The sequence below is a fragment of the Ornithorhynchus anatinus genome, chromosome X5, assembly GCF_004115215.2.
Source record: "Ornithorhynchus anatinus isolate Pmale09 chromosome X5, mOrnAna1.pri.v4, whole genome shotgun sequence".
NCBI lineage: Eukaryota > Metazoa > Chordata > Mammalia > Monotremata > Ornithorhynchidae > Ornithorhynchus > Ornithorhynchus anatinus.
The window spans coordinates 57,217,780-57,238,496 of record NC_041753.1 but is presented as its reverse complement, the minus strand read 5'-3'; the positions used below and the strand labels follow the sequence as shown (position 1 = coordinate 57,238,496).

The 20,717-nt window shown below is 47.2% G+C and overlaps 1 protein-coding gene and 1 non-coding gene across 2 annotated transcripts in view; one reads left to right on the top strand and one right to left on the bottom strand.

Annotated features, from left to right (window-relative positions):
• The window catches only part of CX5H9orf135 (chromosome X5 C9orf135 homolog), a 44,341-nt gene extending 32,105 nt beyond the window's left edge, over window positions 1-12,236 (bottom strand). Inside the window, exon 1 of the mRNA XM_029054917.2 lies at window positions 11,991-12,236. Coding sequence (XP_028910750.1) covers window positions 11,991-12,064 — 74 coding nt within the window. The 5' untranslated portion in view covers window positions 12,065-12,236. The remainder of the gene's footprint in view (window positions 1-11,990) is intronic.
• LOC114808306 lies at window positions 7,856-7,993 on the top strand. The gene has a single exon (XR_003756152.1). It is a non-coding gene; the product is annotated as a small nucleolar RNA SNORA7 (small nucleolar RNA).
• Window positions 12,237-20,717: the final 8,481 nt, after the last annotated feature.

Below are 20,717 nucleotides of genomic sequence, written 5' to 3'. Positions count from 1 at the left end.
GAGCCTCACATGGGACAGGGATTGGTTCTGATCTGTTTACCCAGTATCCATCCCAGCGCTTAGTACAGTGCTTGGCATATAGTAAGTGCTTAACAAAAGCCATTTAACAGTCTGAAAACTTCACGGACTCTGTGTTGTGGTCAAGCGGGTACGGCAGAGAGAAGTTTATTTCTACAGGCGCTAGTAGGCAGCGGAGGTTGACGGACAAGAGTTTCCCCTGCTAGTCAAAGATCAGCTCAGCTCCATGCAATACAGAGTTTCTTTACATACCGTAGGAACAGCAACCGAGTAGGTACAGCATCAGAGCTGAGAGCACAATACCTAATAGAGATTTTAAGACAGGCAGTGGAAAATTCCCCGCTTGGTTCTCCTATATTAGAGGTGAAGTGGGCAAATACCACTCTCTGCCTCAAATCTGATCAAGGGCCAGGGGTTTTGGCCTTGACAGAGGAGGAATAGTTCCATCCTACCGTGAGACAGGGATGAACAAAGCGGGGAGGGTATTTGGTGGTGTGTGATCCCACAGAAGGGCTCGCTCGGCAGTGCGTGGGCTTCTCTTGTTATGACGCAATCAAGCGACCCTAGAGGCAAAACAGCTCAGAAGGGACGGTCAGAGAGAGAAAGGGCCAAATACCAGGCCCTGACCACTGTGTTTCCACAGAGACCTGGACCTAACTCAGAAGCCAAAAAAGACTTTTAGGGCAGTTGCTCCAGCCCCACCCACATGTGATCAATCAACTGAATTTATCAAGCACCTACTTTGTGCAGAGCACTGTACTCGGTGCTTAGGAGAGCACAAAAGAATTCAAAGACAGGAAACTCTGCCCGCAAGGAGTATGCAATCTAGCGGCAGAGAGAGGCATTTAAGAAAATTACAGCTAGGAGGAGGTAATAGACTATAAAAGATAGGTATGTAAGTGCTATAGGGGTTGTGAGTACTTAAGTGCTTAGATTCATTCATTCAGTCGTATTTATTGAGTGCTTACTGTGTGCAGAGCGCGGTACTAAGCTCTTGGGAAAGTACAAGGATAAACAGATGCAGTCCCTGCCCACACCGAGCTTTAGTCTAGAGGAGCTTAAGGAGCAAGGTTGAAGTGGCAGTTGGGGGATATAAGATGGGGAGTTGAGTCAATCAGTCAATCGTATTTACTGAGCACTTACTCAGGGCAGAGCACTCGACTAAGCACTTGAGAGAGCACAATGCAACAAAAGAGACATTCCCACCACAACAAGCTTACAGTCTAGATCGGGAGACAGACATTAATATAAAGAGAAGAGATCGATGCAACACTTAACATCACAGGACAAGACGGGATCACACGCGATTAAGTTATGGAACAGTCAGACCAGCAGCATCCATCGATCGTATCTCTTGAGCGCTGTATCAAGCACTTGGGCGAGTACAATATAACAGAGTTGGTAGACATGTTCCCTGCCCACAGTGATCTTACAGGCATTAATATAAATAAATTGTGGATATGTAGATGTGATGTGGGGCGGAGGGAGGGGTGAAAAAAGGGAGCAAATGCAATGTGAGGGCAACACAGAAGAGAGGGAGAGAAGGGGAAATGAGGGCTTAGTCAGGGAAGGCCTTGAAGCATCAAAGTAGTAGTAACTAGAACAGCAATATTTGTATTTTGAGAAGATAGATATCACTGATGGTGCCGTTGACATATGAGTGTGTGTTTGGCCAAAAAGACCCAAGTCCCAGCCATATTGAGCCCATACAGCAGTATTATTGAGTACAAGTATAATGCCTTGTCCTAAGCATCCTCGGAAAGTACGTGACAAAGAACTGATATGTGTCCTGCCCACGGGGAGTTTACACTCTAAATGGGGGATATAGACATAAACAATATTGACAAATAGAGTAGTCGAAGCTACCACGTCCCACCTTTCCTGGGTGGGACATGCGAAAAGGACAGACAACAGCAAGACATCCAACCAACTGCTCCGTGGTGAGCTGATACAGGGCAATCATAGAAAGGGTAGACAAAAGAAGCACTTTCAGAACAAACGAAACTCAATTTCACACATCGTAGCCCGGCAGTGAGTAGCTGAGAGGCAACCTCAGAAGACAGGTTAGCCTGATAGGGAACGATCAGAAATGGGATCGCTGTCTTTAGAGCAGAGAATTCAGGTACGCCAAGAGGGAAAAATAGAACAGCATCATGCACTGTAGGTAACAAATGCAACACACACACACACACACACACACATAAAATTTTGCCAACCAGAGCGTAGTCAGAGGACCCAAAGTACAGCTTTATCAAAAATCCACATATCAATCTATCAGTAGTACTTATCGAGTGCCTCTTGAGCACAGCACACTGTACTAAGTGGTTGAGAAAGTACAATACGGCAGCATTGGTAGACAGACTCTCTCCCATACTAGTCTGTCTCTTTCCACATCCCCGGGGCTGCTGGATACTCTACATGCTTCCTATCTTGCCTCTTGACTGAGATTTTGTTAGCCATGATAAATTAAAAATTTCCTTCTGAAGATCAAAGCCTACTCTTTTTTTGGCAGCAGTAGAGAGAACAAAGGGAGGAAACAAGGAGTCAAATTATCATAAATTCCAGATTAGTGGTTTCAAAGTGTGACTTTATTGTATCTTGAAGAGATTTCTCTACCGCTTGGCTGCTCTCCAAGAATAGCACTTGCAACGGAAGTAGGGTACCCTGACGGTGACAAGTAACGGTACATAATGGTACATATTCCCATTTCTCTTTTCACCAAGTAGTAACTGCTAATGTCCCACGTCTTCTCCCCTTTCTAATATTTAATGTAATCTCCTTTGGAATTTCCTTGGTGCTGTAGCTTTTCTCATTTCCCTTGTATGGCTGTTTTGGGAATTCTGTATTGATACTTAGCTTCAACCCAAGGCTGGGTCTGCAAGGAGCAAGTGAACATCAAGTTCATTTAATTTAATTTTATTTTTTTATAAAAATCCACATTCGTCTTAAGGGCTTTTATAATACCTAACACTTCAGTCAACCAATGATAAGGAGATAGTTATTAATCGTATTGTCACAATTTAGCACGGAAGGACTTTTTGTTTTGTTCTGTTTTGCTTTGCTGTCTGTCTCCCCCGTTTAGACTGTGAGCCCGTCGTTGGGCAGGGATGGTCTCTATCTGTTGCCGAATTGTACATTCCAAGCGCTTAGTACAGTGATCTGCACATAGTAAGCGCTCAATAAATACTACTGAATGAATGAATGACTTCAAAGACTGAAAAATAATTAGGTTGAGGTGCTGCAGGTAATCGTTTTCCCCCAAAATATGCTTCCCTAAAGGCCCAGGAGTCTGCCCATTTGACAGTTGATATCTACGGGTTCTGGCCGTCTAAACGGGGAAGTTTCAGACAGTAATGATGTTACTTTAGGTGCTTACGATATATGCCGAGCATTGTGCTAAATGCTGGGGTGGTTATGAATCAGATTGGAAACTGTCTCTGCCCCACACAAGGCTCACGGTCTAAGAGAGAAGCAGAGCAAAGATTTTACCCCCATTTTAGAGATGGGGAAACCAGGGCCCAGAGAAGGTAAGTGAACTTGCCCAAGGCTACAGAGCAAGCAAGTGGTGAAGATGGGCCTAGAACCCAGGTCTCCTGGCTCCCAGAACTATGATCTTTCCACTACACTACGCTATGGTAGCACATGGGAGGAGTAGCCAATTGCCTCCCTACTCTCCCAAGATGGGTACCACTTGGGAGAGTCCAAGATGTCACCCATATCAGAGACCTTATCAAAATGGCCTCTGTACAGTGCAGAGTCCCCACCCCTTGCCTCTGCCTCTTAATAGCTGAAGATATAGATAGCTCTAGAATTTTGTTTTCTTGTCTGTCTCCCCCCTTCTAGAGTGTGAGCCCATTGTTGGGCAGGGATTGTCTCTATCTGTTGCCGAATTGTACTTTCCAAGCGCTTAGTGTTCTGCACACAGTAACTGCCCAATAAATACGATTGGATGAATGAATGAACTAAAAACTCCTTAATTCTCCTGTATTGGTCTCACCTTGCCTTTGTTTTTCACCTCCTCTGAGTTTCCTCTCATTTCTTTACGGCTTCTCAATATACAGGGCCAGATATGTTCACTTTTTGTAATTCCTTTTGGTTTTCAATCAGAAAACAGAACAAGATAAAAGAAAGGACACATCACAGTTTCCTGTCAGGATCCTTTGATAAATTACAGCCTCTTGGAATCGTCTTTGAATGAGCAGGACCGTATTTATGCTCTGAATCATACCCTGGAAAAGTTTTGGGGGGGGGGGGGGGGGTTTGCAATCCTAATTCATTCCTACTTTAGAGGTAACTATACGTGAACAACAGAAAAGAAAAAAATGATATCTGGCAAGTACCCTATACTCTACATCCCATTTTCCTTCTCCCTTCCCTTTTTACGATTTGCTACTGTTCGAAAAAGAAGGGAAGAATATTATAGGATCCGGACACCAGGATTGGGTTGAGACAAGAAGATAAAATCATATAATATTCAAATATGTAAATTAAATGAAGTTGGGGCTGCCTCCGCAAGTGTCACCATGGAGACCAGTGTATGATTTGTCACCATGGAGACTCCTTGCCTAAAATTATCATAAGTAATCATATAAGGCCAGGGGAGGAAACAACATATAAGGCCAGGGGAGGAAACAAAATCATATTTGTTGAGCACTTACTGTGTGCAGAGCACCATAGTAAATGCTTGGGATGGTACAACGCAACAACAGGCACCTTCCCTGCCCACAACGAGCTTACAGTCTAGAGGGGGAGACAGACATTAATATGAACAAATAAATTATGGATATAGACATAAGTGCTCTGGGGGTGGGGGGGGGTGAGTCAAGGGAGCAAGTCAGGGCGAGGCAGAAGGGAATGGGAAAAGAGGAAATGAGGGCTTAGTGAGGGAAGGCCTCTTGGAGATGTGCTTTTTTGAAGGGGGAAGAGTCATTGTCAGATATGAAAAGGGAGGGTGTTCTGGTAGACCCTCATTAGAAAACTTCTCCAGGTAAGATCCCATTATTGTGGGGCTTACTATCCAGCTTCACAATGAAGCGGGGAGAAAAAAAAGCACTGAGGAAGTTCTTCCCTATTCAGCTTGATTAAAGAGATTCAATCCAGGGAATACGGCTTCCCTGTGAGCCGCAAGGGCCCTCGATATAGGCACCCCTTATTTAAAAGTGCATGTGAGATTAGCAGGAACTATAACTCTCTACCCACTATTCGAGGTCCCCTCTCAGGGTGACACCTGGAGAGTTTCCAGTTTCTACCAGCCTCGGCGACGGGAGGGAGAGTCAAGCAGAAGCCTGTCCATTCCATTCTTAGCTTGGGCAGTGGCTAGCGAGCGGAAGCCAATCTGCTACAAGTCAAAACTCACCCGTGCTGGGCAGCAGCGGCATGGGAGAGAGTCGAGGGCGGAGACTCGAGTTTACTGCGAGTCACTTCACTTCTCTGTGCCTCGGTTACCTCATCTTTAAAATGGGGATTAAGACTGTGAATCCCATATGGGACTAATCCAACCCGATTTGCTTGTACCCACCCCAGTGCTTAGCACAGTGCCTGGCACACAGTAAGTGCTTAACAAATAACATAATTATTATTATTATTTTTATGCCTATTCTATGTGTATAAATTTGGGTACCGTCAGTTCACCTATAATGTGTGAGCAAAACTGTTTCTTCGGGCATCATGTTGGGTTTTATCAGGTGCACTGCATTGAAAGAATGTTTCCTAATCCCCTATTTATCTAAAAAGCGTACCGAACACAATTGTTACGAGAGAAATTTATGTATGCATCTGTTTATGTGCTAAAGGAGGGTGTGAATTCAACTAGGATGTGTTTGTGCAGAGTCTACCATATGCTGCCCACCTCCTGAAAGAGAAAGTATTATGTATTTAGACCAGGTAAGGAAGGTTTAGTGAGAAACTGCTTGTGATTGCACTATTTGGCTGCTCAAAAGGAAAGGGAATGTCACTGTTTATTGTTGTATTGTATTTTCCCAAGCACTTAGTACAGTGTTCTACATACAGCAAGCGCTTAATACGATTGAACGAATGAAAAAGGCATTGTCAAAGTCAAATGATAATTAAGCATGTGGTTAAATATTCAGTTAACCAAATAGGACAGAAATGTACTACTACAAACACACTCAACCACTTAACAAATATATTTAAAAGGTGCAGTATAAAAGAGTATGAACACAATACTCTTCTGATTCTCTTCCTACCTAGCCACTACTTCTCAGTTCCTTTCATCACCTCCTACACCCTATCTGTGGGTGCTTCTCAAGGCTCAGCTCTGGATCTCTTCTTCTGAACCTTCACTCACTCCCTTGGGGAGCTCATCTGCTCTCATGGCTTCGACTCCCACCTCTAGGCGGGTGACTCCCAAATCTACTTCACAACCCTGACCTCTCCCCTTCTTGGCAATCTCGCATCTTCTCCTCCCTGAGGGATATAACTACCCCGACGCCCCTCAGGCATCTCAAAATGACCAACTGGACTCATTTTCCCTCCCAAATCCTCTCCTCCACCTAACCTTCCACTCACCGTTGACAACACCACCATCCTCCCCATCGCTCAAGCCGACGACCTCAGCATTGTCCTTGACACCTCTCTCTCGCTCAACTCCCACATTCAGGCTGTCCCCAGATCTCATCGTTTGTCTTATCATAACATCTTTAGATCTCCCCCTTTCTTTCCATCCAAACGGCCACTGCACATTCATTCATTCATTCAGCTGTATTTATTGAGCGCTTACTGTGGGAAGAGCACTGTACTAAGCGCTTGGAAGGTACAATTCAGCAATAAAGAGAGACAATCCCTACCCACCCCAGGCTTACAGTCTAGAAGGGGGAAGACAGACATCAAAACAATATGGAAGTAAAAATACAAGAAGTCGGCTCATTTCTTTACGCTTCTTACAGATCATCCACATCCAAGCGCTTGCCATATCCCATTCATTCAGTCTATCGTATTTATTGAGCGCGTACTGTGTGCAGAGCACTACTGCACCGGCCTCCCCGCAGATCTTTCTAACCCCATTCTTCAGTCAATACTTCACTCTGCTGTCCAGATCATTTTTCGAAAACATCATTTTTGGCCCATTTCGCCACTCCTCAAAAACCCCTAGTGGTTGCCCATTCCACTCCACGTCAATCAGAAACTCGTGACGTGGCATTTAACAAATGCCGTCATTATTATTATTACTATTGTAGAGCACTGTACTCAGTGTTTGGGAGAGTACAAAATAATTAATTGGTAGATATGGTCCCTGACCCCAGGAAGCTTACAGTGTAGCCTTTCTTTTTGGGATGCTTGGTAAATTCTAGGCGATGGATAAGAGTAGATGGGAAGACCCACAAAGCCTTCAGCTTTAAGGCCCTCGATGGGCTCTCTCCTCGCTAGGTCTCCTTGCTCCTCTCCTCTAGTCTTTCTCACCACTTCACATCCAGGAGGCCACTCCCGATTTTCAAAGCCCTTCTGAAATCCCACTCCCTCTAGGAGGCGTTTCCCGATTACTCTCTCATCTCTCCACCCCATTTCACTCCCCTACTGCCCCTTGACTACTCCTGCATAATCTAAACACTGGTGTACCCCTACACCCTGAAGCCCTGATGCACCTATTTCTAAACTCTATTACTTCTTCTGAAGATGATGGCATTTATTAAGCGCTTTCTTTGTGCCAAGCACTGTGGTTGATACAAGAAAATCAGTTTGGACCCACCAGGCTCCCAGGCTTGGTGTTAAACTCCTTGAAGACAGGGATCAAGTCTAATTCCACTGTACTTTCTCAAGCACTTATTGGAGTGCTCTGCATACAACAGGCCTTCAATAAGCACTATTTATTGCTTGGAGCCCCCTCTCAGGGTCACATCTGGAGAGTTCCCAGTACTCTACCGGTCTCGACTACAGGAGGGAGAGTCAGGCAGAGGCATATCTGTTCCATTCCTAGCTTGGGCAGCGGCTAGCGAGTGGAAGGCAATCTGCTACAAGTCAAAACTCATCCGTGCTGGGGGCCAGCGGCATGGGAGAGAATCAAGGGCGAAGACTCAAGTTTACCACACGGAAGGAGGCAGTGGTAAACCATTTCTGTATTTTTGCCAAGAAAACTCTCTGGATACACTACCAACAATTGCAGATAGAGAATAGGGCGTTCTGGGAGAGATGTGTCCATGGTGTCGCTATGTGTCGAAGACGACTCAATGGCAGAGGGCAATTGCTTGGAGCCACATAACATGCCTGAGGGGGGCGGGGGGGAACTGGAGAATCAAGTCTTCCCATCTACACTTATCCATCACCTAGAATTTACCAAGCATCCCCAAAAGAAAGGCTACACTGTAAGCTTCCTGGGATCAGGGACCATATTTACCAATTAATTATTTTTTACTCTCCCAAACACTTAGTACAGTGCTCTATAATAAAAATAACAATGATGACACCATTTGTTAAGCACTTACTATGTGCCCAGCACAGTTCTAAGCGCTGGGGCGAGGGGGAATACAGGGTGATCAGGTTGTCCCACGTGGGGCTCACAGTCTTAATCCCCATTTTACAGATGAGGTAACTGAGGCTCAGAGAAGTTAAGTGACTTGCCCGAAGTCACACAGCTGACAAATGGCAGAGCCTGGATTAGAACCCACGACCTCTGACTCCCAAGCCCGGGCTCTTTCCACTGAGCCACGCCACTGAGTAACCGCTCAATAAATACTACCGATTGTTCGAGAGAAGCAACAACAGCCACAAAATAGCAAGACTATCCTGGAAAAAATAGATATCTTCCCCCGCCCACCCTTCTTTTCTGTATGTATTTGTCGGGACTAACATAACACTGGCAAAATTTACAAATGCTAAATTAGTATACTAGCCTATCTTTAAAAGACTAAAATAACTTACTCTGTTGGGAAGTTGTTCCTTTGCAGATATACAACAAGGGAGGAAGGCGGGAGATAGTCCAGATTCATTAACTCACATTATCAGTGAAACAAGGCACGGAACAGCAGTGCGCTCCAGCTGACTAAACATTGGATTCTGAAGGACTCTAAGGAGGGGGAATTCTTAAATTCTAATAGTAGTACTCACAGTATCGATTTGGCCCTTACTGTGTACAGAGCACTCTGCCTCCATTTTCTCATCTGTAAAACAGATATAATGACCTACCTCTATGGGAGATCACAGGAGAGAAGGAAGCACTTGACATTTCAGAAGTTTCGTTTAAAGGGTGAATTGAGAAGTATCTTTGAAAGGGAATGATAGAGCGGCAGTAAAGTTACTCCCTGAAAACAAAGAAGTTACTGCGATAGAACAGAGTAAAGAAAATTAGAGTCTAGGCCACTAGGTTTGCTTTCAAAAAACAATAAAAAAACCACTCTCCCATGCCTGAGTAGGGAACACATTTTCCACAGAGGCAGATGGGATGGAGGTAAAATAAGGATCCCTCTATTGATGGGAAAGAACATCTGCTTTCTCCCTTGACTGTAATTGCTCTCTAACCTCCCTGCTCTCCTCGTCCCGGGGGATGCACTGCAACAGAAACCCTATTGCACTGCCCCCCAAATTTAACCATCTCTCGCGCTGCAGCTCAGTCTTTGTGGGAGCTCCCTTCCACCACATCCCCAACGTGGAATTCCCTTCAGAGGCTGACCCTCCTCTGCCGCCTACCCAAATATCCTCCCCGGCCCTGGCCGTGCTGTTCTTTCAGGGTGCTGCCGTTGAGTAAATCTGCAGCTGACAGGAGGCCATTAGCTTCAGCCGGTCTGCGGTAACAAGCCAGGGAAAAATATCCAAGCACCGATATTAGCTGTTGGGGGTATGAATGGCTATCCTCATTCCTTCGGGAAGTAGCTGGGTCACGAAGAGACATTAACTTGCCAGAGGTCAGATGTAGAGAATTGGCGCTGGAATGGAAAAAGATTCCCTGATTCCCCTACCCCAGCCCTCCAAGCCCAAAGCCTTTCACAGCCCATTTCAAAAGTGGGGGGCTGGAGAGAGTAAGGGGGGGGGGGGCTGGAGAGAATAAGGCTAGCGTGAGAAAATGGATAGCGCCAAAGAACAAGAGACTGATAAGAGACTGGGGCTTTTCACCACTCTGCTTTTTTGGGCAGGGAACGTGTCTACCAGCTCTGTTTTATTGCACTCTCCCAAGCTTTTGGTAATAATAATAATAATAATAATAATGGTTTTTGCTAAGCGCTTCCTATGTGCCGGACACTGTACTAAGCTCTGGGGTGGATACAAGCAAATCGGGTCGGACACAGTCTCTGCCCCGCGTGGGGCCCACAGTCTCGATTCGCCTTTTCCAGATGAGGTAACTGAAGCCCAGAGAAGTCAAGTGACTCACCCAAGGTGACACAGCAGACAAGTGGCAGAGCTGGGATCAGAACCCATGACTTTCTGACTCTATCCACTAATAATAATAATGATGGTATTTGTTAGGCACTTACTATGTGCCAGCCATTGTACTAAGTGCTGGGGTGGATACAAGCAAATTGAGTTGGATACAGTGCCTGTCCCACGTGGGGCTCACGGTCTCAATCCCCATTTTACAGATGAGCTCTCTGAAGCCCAGAGAAGTGAAGTGACTCGCTCAAGGTCACACAGCAGACAAGTGGAGGAGCTGGGATCAGAACCCATGATCTTCTGACTCGCAGGCCCGGGCTCTATGGGCTACGCCATGCTGCTTCTCCAAGAAGCAGTACAGCGCTCTGTACCCAGAAAGCACTCAAGAAATCCAACTGATTGTCATTACACCCAGGAGGCTAGAGAGGGAGATACTCCGGGTGAACGCGCATTGAAATTTCCAAGGGAAAGCTGCTCTAGGACTCCAGGGTTATAGAGCACGGGCCTGAGAGTCAGAGGGTCATGGTTTCCAATCCCTACTCCTCCACTTGTCTGCCGTGTGACCTTCGGTGAGTCGCTTCACTTCTCCGGGCCTCAGTTCCTTCATCTGGAAAATGGGGATGGTGACCGTGAGCTCCACGTGGGCCAGGGACTGCGTGCAACCCGATTTCCTCGTATAACAACAATAATGACGGTATTCGTTAAGGGCTTACTATGTGCCAAGCACTGTTCTAGGTGCAGGGGGAGGTACAAGGTGATCAGGTTGTCCCACGTGGGGCTCACCGTCATCATCCCCATTTTACAGATGAGGCAACTGAGGCACAGAGAAGTGAAGTGACTTGCCCAAAGTCAGACAGCTATCCACAGCTATCCACCCCAGTGCTTAGTACAGCGCCTGGCAACACAGCAAGCGCTTAACAAATCCCATAATTATTATTATTATCCTCTCTGATTAGCGGAAACACAGTTGAGTTTTTAACCACGCGTCAGAGGAGGCACACCCAAAGGGCAGGCGAGACGGTGGGGGCGGGAAGGGTTTAGTAGAGCGCTCTGCACCCAGTGAGCGCTCAATAATAATAATGTTGATATTTGTTAAGCGCTTACTATGTGCAGAGCACTGTTCTAAGCGCTGGGGTAGATACAGGGTAATCAGGTCGTCCCACGTGAGGCTCACAGTTAATCCCCATTTTACAGATGAGGGAACTGAGGCACCGAGAAGTTAAGTGACTTGTCCACAGTCACAAAGCCGCCAAGTGACCGAGCCGGGATTCGAACCCATGAACTCTGACTCCCAAACCCGGGCTCTTTCCACTGAGCCACGCTGAGCACTGTTCTAAGCGCTGGGGGTAGATCCAGGGGTAATCAGGTCGTCCCACGTGAGGCTCACAGTTAATCCCCATTTTCCAGATGAGGTCACTGTGGCCGAGTCACTTCACTTCTCACAGTTAATCCCCATTTTTCCAGATGAGGTCACTGAGAAGTGAAGTGACTCGGCCACAGTCACCCAGCTGCCAAGTGGCAGAGCCGGGATTCGAACCCATGACCTCTGACTCCCAAGCCCGGGCTCCTTCCACTGAGCCGATAAATACGACTGAACGGATGAACGGCTCCGTCCTACCGGCCCCGATCCCTTTCTCTCTCCCTCTCTCTCTTACCAATCGCCCACCAAGACCTTTTTTCCGTAGGGCATGTACTGTGAGCGGAGGGTGAGGGTCCCCTTGCGTGCCATCAGATCCACGGGCCCTACGACAGATTCCCCCAGGCTGAAGATCTGCTCCTCCTTCTTCTCCTCCTCCTCCTTCTCCTCCTCCTCTTCCTCTTCCTCCTCCTCCTCCTCCTCTTCCTTCTCCTCCTTCTCTTCCTTCTCCTCCTTCTCTTCCTTCTCCTCCTCCTTCTCTTCCTTCTCCTCCTTCTCTTCCTCCTCCTCCTTCTCTTCCTCCTCCTCCTTCTCTTCCTTCTCCTCCTTTTCCTCCATGGCTGCCCCCCCGGCCGCCGCGCTCTTTCCCAAAGGATGCTCCGGCGGGCCGCGGGCCGTCTCCATGGCAACGGCGGGACGCCCCGCGCCGACCCGAGAAGGCGGGGAACCCGAGCGCTCCGCCATCTAGAGGGGGCCCCGGAACGAGGCTCTTTCGGAGGGAACTACAAGTCCCGGCAGGCAGCGCGGCGGCAGCGCGGGGAGGTTAAAGAGGCGGGGCGCGGAGCGGGGCGTGCTGGGAGTTGTAGTCCTCGGCGCCCGGGAAGGTTTAACGGGCCGGGAATGGGAAAGCCCGAGAGGCGAGGCGAGGCGAGGCGAGGCGAGGCGAGGCGAGGCGAGGCGAGGCGAGGCGAGGCGAGGCGAGGCGAGGCGAGGCGAGGCGAGGCGAGGCGAGGCGAGGCGAGGCGCAGAGCCAGGTGGCTTTTCGTTGCCCGCTGGCAGAAGGAGTAACGAGAATCATAAGGATGCTGCTGTTCCTCAAAGCACTAACTATGTGCACTGTTCTAACCGCTGGGATAGATCCAGCAGGGTGGCTCAGTGGAAAGAGCCCGGGCTTGAGAGTCAGAGGTCATGCTGACTCTTGGCAGCTGGGTGACTGTGGCCGAGTCACTTCACTTCTCTGGGCCTCAGTTACCTTCATCTGTAAAATGGGGATTAAAACTGTGAGCCCCACGTGGGACAACCTGATCACCTTGTTTCCCCCAGCGCTTAGAACAGTGCTTTGCACATAGTAAGCGCTTAACAAATACCAACATTATTATTATTATCCAGCGTGGCTCAGTGGAAAGAACCCGGGCTTGGGAGTCAGAGGTCATGGGTTCGAATCCCGGCTCTGCCACTTGGCAGCTGGGTGACTGTGGGCAAGTCACTTCACTTCTCTGGGCCTCAGTTACCTCATCTGGAAAATGGGGATGAAGACTGTGAGCCTCACGTGGGACAACTTGATTACCCTGTATCTTCCCCCAGCGCTTAGAACAGTGCCGGGCTGCCTTTTATACCTTTCTGCCATTGTGTAGTGGGAGTGTGGCCTCGTGGAAAGAATACAGGCTTAGGAGTCACAGGATCTGGGCTCGGTCATTCGATCGTATTTTTGGAGCGCTTACTGTGTCCAGAGCACTGTACTAAGCGCTTGGAAAGTACAGTTCAGCAACAGAGACAATCCTTACCCAACGGGCTCACGGTCTAAAACGAGGAAACAGGCATTGATAGCATCGATATAAAGAAATAGAATTATCGATATATACACATCATCAATAAAATAAATAGAATAATAAATATGTACCTATATCATGACTGCCGGGTGATCTTAGGCAAGTCACTTAACTTCTCTGTGTCTCCTCATCTGTAAAATGGGGTTTTTCAACGCCTCTGCTCCCTCCTACTTAGACTGTGAGCCCCAGGTGGGTCAGGGACTGTGTCCAGCTTGATTAACTTGTAATCTACCCCAGCGTTTAGAACAGTGCTTGACAGATATAGGTGCTTAACAAATGCCGCAATTACTGTTATTCTTCTCATTATTATTAATAATATCCTAGTGCGTTGTTCTAAATAGATTATGTGACTTACAAAACGTGTTATCATCAGTAGAAAATTTTGCTTCAAAATGTGACGCTAAACAGAATATTTTCTAGGTTATTCTAAAAAATATATTTTACACGGCTATTTTTAAAGCTTTGTATATCCACAAAGTAAGTTTTTATGAGAACCTTTCTTTTTATCATATTTTCAGTGGGGAATTTGCTTCGGAATCACTGACAGCACGTTTACATATGCATTCTAACGATAACGATGTTTTGCATTTATATAGAATCTTTCATCTGTGAGCATCTTAATGTGCTGAGCATCTTAATGTGCTTGAAAAACGTAAACTCCCATTTCTGTCATCTTTGTCTTAGTTCGGTATTTGTGATGCCAACAAGAAAGAGCAAGACTTTAAATCATCAAAGAATCTTTTGATAAAGAGTTTTCTTTCTGACCTTGAAATGTTGCACTGCAGCAACATCTCTGTGAAGACGGGATGCAGGAGTCGGTTAGCCCCACCTTAAAGATGTGAGAACCAGAGATTTGCAAAACTAACGGGAATGCACCGGATTCTTCAGACTTCCATATTCCTTAACGGTCTTGTGTATTTGCCCTTTCCTTCGAGTGCAACCTCATCTTCTATAATTCTATTTATTAATATTGAAGCTATTTTGTTGCCTGTTTACTTGTTTGGATGTCTGTCTCCCCCCGCCCCCCTTCTAGACTGTAAACCCACTGTGGGTAGGGATTGTCTCTCTTTATCGCTGAATTGAACTTTCCAAGTGCTTAGTACAGTGCTCTGCACACAGTAAGCACTCAATAAAGACGATTGAATGAATGTATGAATGAATGAATCTTCTCACTTTCCTGCCCATCTTTCTGACTTGAACGATGAGTTAATTAGGATACTGTATCGCAGATGTGAGTTGACAAAGGGTTTTTGCAATACAGTAGAGCAAAGGGGGTGATACTGGAGAAGAAGCAGCAAGGATATGTAGCAATAATATTTATTATTACGTGTTTATTATTCATGAAGCATCGGACTAAGCACTAGGCTAATTACAAGGTAAAGAGACCTGGTCCCGGTCCCACATCAATCAATCAATGGTATTTATTGAGCGCTCACTATGTGCAGAGCACTGTACTAAGAACTTGTGAGAATACTTGCGAGAATTAGCAGCCAATTTCCCTGCCCAGAATGAGTTTACAGTCTTGATGGGGAGACCACTTGGAGCTTACAATCAAAATGGGGATACACCATCACACAGACAGAGGTGAAAGGAAGCTGGAACAGTCGGCAGCGGGGTTCCAGTAAAATAATAATAATAATGTTGGTATTTGTTAAGCGCTTACTATGTGCCGAGCACTGTTCTAAGCGCTGGGGTAAACACAGGGAAATCAGGTTGTCCCACGTGGGGCTCACAGTCTTAATCCCCATTTTACAGATGAGGGAACTGAGGCACAGAGAAGTTAAGTGACTCGCCCACAGTCACATAGCTGACAAGTGGCAGAGCTGGGATTCGAACTCATGAGCCCTGACTCCAAAGCCCGTGCTCTTTCCACTGCGCCACGCTGCTTCTCCGATGTTGGGATGGCCATTCCAGTAGGAATGACTTCAAAGAGGATGATTTTTTTTTTCTTTCTTCAGCACCACAGTAGATGATTCCCAAATCTATATCCCCAGCCCCAACCTCTCTCCTTCCCTGCAATCTCACATTTCCACCTGCCTTCAGGACATTTTTACCTGGATGGCACCTCAAACTAATCATGTCCAAAACTGAACTCCTCATCTTCCCACCCAAACCCTGTCCTCCCCCCTTTCCCCTACTGTAATAATAATGTTGATATTTGTTAAGTGCTTACTATGTGCAGAGCACTGTTCTAAGCGCTGGGGTAGATACAGGGTCATCAGGTTGTCCCACGTGAGGCTCACAGTCTTCATCCCCATTTTGCAGATGAGGGAACAGGCACAGAGAAGTGAAGTGACTTGCCCACAGTCACCCAGCTGACAAGTGGCAGAGCTGCGATTCGAACTCACGACCTCTGACTCCCAAGCCCGGGCTCTTTCCACTGAGCCACGCTGCTTCCCTTGTACTGCACTGTATTGTACTGTAGACAATACCACTACCCTCCTCATCTCACAAGCCGTAACCTTAACTCGTTTCTCTCATTCCACCCACGTATTCAATCTGTCATCGAATCCTGTTGGTTCTACCTGCACATCATTGCTAAAATCCACCTTTTCGCTCCACCCAACCTGTTACCATGCCGACCCAAGCACTTATCCTATCCCGGCTTGACTCCTGCATCTGCCTCCTCGCTGACCTCCCCGTCTCTCCCCACTCTGATCCATACATCACTCTGCTGCCTGGATCATTTTTCTAAAAAAAAACCCATTCAGTCTGTCTCCCCGCTCCTCGAGAACCTCCACTGCCCAGCCACCTGGACATCAAACAGAAACTCCTCACCATCGGCTTTAGAGCACTCAATCAGCTCGCCCCATCCTCCCTCACCTCATTAATCTTCTATTCCGGCCCAGCCCACACAATATGCTCCTCTAGAGCCAGCTTACTCACCGTGCCCCGATCTCACCTGTCTCCCCGATGACCGCTTTCCCACATCCTCCCCCTGGCCTGGAACTCCCTCCCCACCTTCAAATCATTGTTAAGATCACATCTCCTCCAAGGGGTCTTCCCCGATTAAGCCCTTTTCCCCTGGCTCGTTCTCCCTTCTGGGTAGTCTATGCATTTGGATCTGTGACCGTTGGACATTTGATATCTTCCCCATACCCGACCCCACAACATTTGCTTAGTTATATTAATATCTGTCTCCCCGTCTAGACTGTAAGCTCATTATGGGCAGGGAATGTGTCCACTAATTCCGGTGTAATCTACTCTCCCAACTGCTTAGTATAGTGCTCTGCTTATGGTAAGTGCTCAATAAATACCATCGATCAATCGATTGATTAAGAAGGGAAGGACTGGCAAGGCCATTCCTGGTGGGGGCTTAGGCTAATGGGACTCCCCAACAAAAATAAAAATGTGAAATGAATTGGACTTGTAGAGGGAGGTTAATTGTCTACCGAGTAGCGTGGCCTAGTGGAAAGGGCACAGGCCTGGGAGTCAGAGGACCTGGATTCTAATCCCAGTTCTGCCAATTGCTTGCTGTGTGACCTTGGGCAAGTCACTTCACCTCTCTGGGCCTCAGTTTCCTTAACTGGAAATGGGGATACCTGTTCTCCCTGCTACTTATACCGTGAGCCCCCTGCAGGACAGGGACCGCGTCCGACCTAATTGACGCGTACCTTCCCCAGCTCTTTGAACGGTAAGCACTTAACAAACACCATTAAAAACAAACAAAACGGTAGCTAGATAGTTTTCGGAGGGAGAGATTTTCTCATTTCCCACAGCTTTGATTACAAACAACCAACAGCCCAGCTTCAGTCCTGCAGGGAAAATGGGCTTCTGCTCCATATTTATCTGGCAGGTGACAGTGTGGCTGGCTGGATGAATAGGAGGAGAGGGAAATGAAAGATGAAAGAGAATAAAATATGATTCTGTCTCTGGTAAAATGAGTGATGTGTCCCACATTCATGGAGAAATGGAGAAATTTGAAAGGATGGTCAACAGCAGTTGTCTCCACTCAGATTTTCTCCAAGTGACAGCCAGGTGTAACAAGCATGTGGCTTCGCATGAAATGTTTGTAATTTCTGCACAGCACTTCCAGTTACCTGCATGTGTTATACAGTTGATTTCTAGGCAATTTCAGGCCTAACTTTTATTAGTAGTTCTTTTGAGAGAGTGGAAAGACCTTGGGGCTGGGAGTCAGGAGAGTTGGGTTCTAATCCCAGCACTGCCACTGACCCGCTGTGTAATCTCGGGCCTCATTGTCCTCATCAGACCTGATCTGCACACAGTAAGCACTCAGTAAGTACGACTGAATGAATGAATGGTCAGTTGTTATTATAGGCCCCGTAATAACAACCGACGATTCCTGAGGGTCCCTGGCGCCGCAGCGGCCGCCCGATGTCCAGATGGCACTGTGGGAGACAGGCCGGCACCCAGAATCTCCACTTGCCTGCCCTGGCAGGTGGGTGGGCTGTGTGTGGCGACCAGGGCTAGTCTTTCCAGGAGGGTGCAGACTTACAAAGCCGTGCCTGAGAGAGACGGCGCATTGAGTCCCCACGTGGGCTTTTTGATACAATTCTTCATCCTTATCGTATCTTGCTCCTTCCTTTCCCATTCGTCCATCCGCCTCTGTTTCCCCTTTGTCCCTCCTTCCTGGAAGGGACACTCCAACTTCCTTAAATGGGATCCCCAAAGAAAAGTAGCCTAGTGGAAAGGGCACAGGCCTGGGGGCGGTCCGAGGACTAGGGCCATAATCCCAGCTCTGCCACAACCCTCCTGTGTGATCTTGGGGAAGTCAGTTAACTTCTCTGGGCCTCGGTTTCCTCACGGGTCAAATGGGGATTAAATCTGTTCTCCCTCCTACTTAGATTGGAAGCCACCGTGTGGGACGGGGACTGTGCCAACCTGATTAACTTGCACTTACTCCAGAATTCAGTACGATACTTGGCGTGTATCTTAATACCATTATTATTAGGGGTCCTGCTTAGCCTCAGGTAACAGTCTATTCTTTTCCAGAATTCTCTGCTCTGCTTGGTGCCTTCCTTGATATTTACTTTTTTTATACAAAAATCCCAAAACTGCAAAAGTCTTCCACTAAGGGTTCAGAGCCAAAAAATAGCCATGATCAATCTTTCATTAGTAGCTGGCTCCTTAGAATTAATGTAAAATAATGGTCCATCTTCCTCTTTTCCTGCCTTGCTCCTGTTTGCAACCCTTTTCTGACTTATTTGGGTAGTTAAGAAAGTTGGAGTCAGGTGAGGTTAAACAGCTTAACTGCTGCTCTTCTAATTGAATGACGATGAAATTCCATCCATGTGTGTGAATGCCTCTGAAAGACAATCTCTGCCGTGCTGCACCCGTGAAAACGGAGTAGGACGTCTTTGAACAATTCCGCCAGTACATCAGCTTCTCTGACCAGGAGTTTCTCAGTGGTCGAACGTATCAAATTGAGGCAGAGCTGCCCTCTTTCAGAGGAGGGACCCAGATGGAATGACCTCACTGAAGGAGTTGGGTCATTGCTTGTGGACTCTAAAGAACATTCAATTTTAATGAGATCTTCCACAAACTGGAGGGTTGGGATGCCGGGCTTCAAGGCTCTCCGCCATCTGGTGGGACTTTATTTGCTCTCTGCCCCCACTATCCCCCCAGTGACTGTCTGCGTTCCTCCCAAGCTAACCTTCTAGCTGGATCTCGCTCACGCTGTTCCACCGGCTTGGAACGAACTCCCTCCCCACATCAGACCGAACACACCTCTCCCAACTTTCAGAACCCTCCTAAAATCCCACTTCCTCCTTCACGTCTCCCCCACTTAATTTCCCGATGGGCCCGGGAGGCAGAAGGTCACTGGTTCTAATCCCGGCTCCACCACTCGTCTGCTGTATGGCCTTGGGCGAGTCACTTTGCTTTTCTGTGCCTCAGTTCCCTCATCCGCAAAATGGGGATCGAGACTGTGAGCCCCATGACGGGCAGGGACTGTGTCCAACCCGATTTGCTTGGATCCACCCGAGCCCTTAGTACAGTGCTTGACACAGAGTAAGCGCTTGACAGACACCACAATTATTATTATTATTATTGTTATATCATCCCCTCACTCAGCTCTAAGACTTATGGGCTTATTTACACCCTCCTTAGGACTCATGTATGATTGATTTATTTTGGTCACTCGAGTTGTAAAGTGTTATGTTTATCTTCCCGATTAGAGTGTAAACTCCTTGTGGGCAAGGAGTATTTAACTTCATTATTTGGTACATTCCAAGTGCCTCGTCCAGCGCACCGCCCCAAGCGGGTACTCAATAAACGTTCCTACTACTACTGGGGAGTTCTGAAAGGGGTGCAGCAGCGTGGCTCAGTGGAAAGAGCCCAGGCTGGGGAGTCAGAGGTCGTGGGTTCTAATCCCGGCTCTGCCACTTGTCAGCTGTGTGACCTTGGGCAAGTCACTTCACTTCTCTGGGTCTTAGTTTTAATTGTCTGTCTCCACCCCACCACACCGCCCCCATAGACTCTAGGGTCCTTTCATTCATTCAATAGTATTTATTGAGCGCTTACTATGTGCAGAGCACTGTACTAAGCGCTTGGAATGAACAAGTCAGCAACAGATAGAGACAGTCCCTGCTGTTTGACGGGCTTACAGTCTGGCGGGGATCTTTTCTATCAGCTCCCCTGTACTGTACTTTCCCAAGCACTTAGTACAGTGCTCTGCACACAGGAAGCATCAATGGGCACCACTGACCGCTCCAATTTCTAAAATAGAAAGTCTGGGAACACCGAACTTCATTCGTGTTTAGAATAGGAAAAAGTCATTATTAATCTGGAGTATGGCGTGTTTTCATATATTTCCCCTAAAATCACCTCAGGAACAAAAACAAGAGCCCTTTCTTTGTTGCTTTTCTTGGCCAGCAACCACACTACAATTACGGGGTAGACTTTTAACAGAAGAGTGGTCACTCCCTTTAAGGAAAAATTGGCTGAAAAATTGAAGGACAACTGGTTTGCTAGGCAGACTTACATCAGTTGATTCCGTTGACCGTGCACGGTCTGTTGGTTTGAAGGCATATTAACAATAATAATAATGATGTTGGTATTTGTTAAGCGCTTACTATGGGCCGAGCACTGTTCTAAGCACTGGGGTAGATACAGAGTAATCAGGTTGTCCCACGTGAGGCTTAATCCCCATTTTACAGATGAAGTAAGCAAGGCACGAGAAGTGAAGTGACTTGCCCAAAGACACACAGCTGACAGGGGGCGGAGCCGGGATTAGA